At 31.3% G+C, this 1,640-nt stretch overlaps 1 protein-coding gene across 1 annotated transcript; it reads right to left on the reverse strand.

Annotated features, from left to right (window-relative positions):
* On the reverse strand, nt 1-541 carry LOC146957652 (monothiol glutaredoxin-S6-like). Its single transcript, XM_085726847.1, has one exon. The coding sequence runs from the start codon at nt 481-483 to the stop codon at nt 175-177; it is 309 nt and encodes a 102-aa protein (XP_085582973.1). The 5' UTR covers nt 484-541; the 3' UTR covers nt 1-174.
* Between the last annotated feature and the right edge of the window lie 1,099 nt (nt 542-1,640).

The raw sequence follows: 1,640 nt of genomic DNA on the forward strand, positions 1-1,640 counted from the left end.
TAACTATAAGGCGTAATTTTTTCATTGTGTATATTATTTTATTACAAAACTATATGGCAGAAGTGCTCACATGACATACCTTATCTATAACCAGATATATAAGCTAGCTTTGACATTTAACTATAAGTGCATGTAGAAATCAGTAACAAACAACTAACTTTAATTTGCTTCAAATTAAATCCATATAGCTCCGGCATTCATGAGCATAGGTACTAGCTCATTCCGAAGATGAAGGGTCATGATTCTTTTAGAGCCACCAATGAATTGTTGGCCAATAAACACAACTGGTACACTTGGTTGGCACCCTAGTTGAATCAGTGCTCTTTCTATCTGTGTCCCATTTGTTATCTCATCAAGCTCATAAACAATTGGGTTTGCACCAAAGCTTCGTATCAATGTCATGATGGAGTGGCTCAAACAACATGTGCTTTTGCTGAATATCACCACAGGTTTATCACTCACTATCCTTGTAATCATGTCCATGATTAGCTAGAATTATTTTTGATTAATGTTGATGAAGTAATGCTATGTATTGGAAGATTTTTGAGCTAATTTGCTATATGTAGAAACTAAGCTCCGTTAAGGGATATATATAGGTTGATTCATGGTGGTGAAGATTGCATATTGTTTGCATGAGATGTCAATATAGTAAAAGAATAAGATCTTAAGAGAAAATTTTAGAGGATTCCCGAGATTGTTTCTGTTCTGCATGTGTGTTTCTATTCATAACAAATTGCATAATTATTCTTATACATGTGGAGGTAAATATAATGAATCCAAGATTTTCTTGAAGATATAAGATTCTTGCTCGTACATAAGGCATTTTTTTTATCCATATATCCGGCAATCTAATTAACTACATACATATTATCACCATAATATGGTTTGAAACACTACATATTTAGTGAATCATTTGTTCATTTCACACTTATTAAGAAAAATGTATAAGTGAAGGAAAAAGAAAAATGCTTTTAAGCGTTCTTGTCAACTATTGGTACATTTTCCATTATCATAAATGCAGAGTGAAATATATTGAATTGGGAATGATGAAAGTGATATTAATTAAAGTTATAATTGAAAGAAAAAAATTAATATTGGATTGAAAAGTGAAATTGATCTGTTATTTTAAAACAATATTTTTAAAAAAAAGATTACGACGGAAGGAGTATCCTTCAGAAAAAGGACGGAAGGAGTACTACTTAGCAGTTATATTATACTCCCTCCGGTCCTATTTACAAGAGACAATTTACTTTTTAGATACATTAAATAATTTATGTATTTGGTTTAGGTTCTTGACTAGATACATACATTATTCAATGTATCTAAAAAGTCAACTTTCTCTTGTAAATAGAACCGGAAGGAGTATATTGCATGCAAATTACAGAGTAGGCATAAAGCTCCGCAGGTCTAAATGTTTTTCAACTCCACATGAATGTTACCACATTCCATTTTTATGCAGTTGTATTTGATAACATGACAAATTTAAATTAAGAAACAAAATCATATCTTAAGGCTTGAGACACTTCCTTGGATGAAGGTCAACGAACTTCTTAATTGTTTATATGTAGCATAGACACTTGAGATTAATTAAGTGTATTTGGTGTTAACCAGAGGTTTTGGGTTCAAATCCAGTTTTGGGA

The sequence above is a fragment of the Medicago sativa genome, chromosome 1 (genome assembly GCF_051527215.1).
Source record: "Medicago sativa cultivar Bolivia chromosome 1, Bolivia_mono, whole genome shotgun sequence".
In the NCBI taxonomy this organism is placed as follows: domain Eukaryota; kingdom Viridiplantae; phylum Streptophyta; class Magnoliopsida; order Fabales; family Fabaceae; genus Medicago; species Medicago sativa.

Bases quoted from the DNA above. Each gene is read 5' to 3' on its own strand.
- LOC146957652 (XM_085726847.1), bottom strand. From the start codon at position 483: ATGGACATGATTACAAGGATAGTGAGTGATAAACCTGTGGTGATATTC.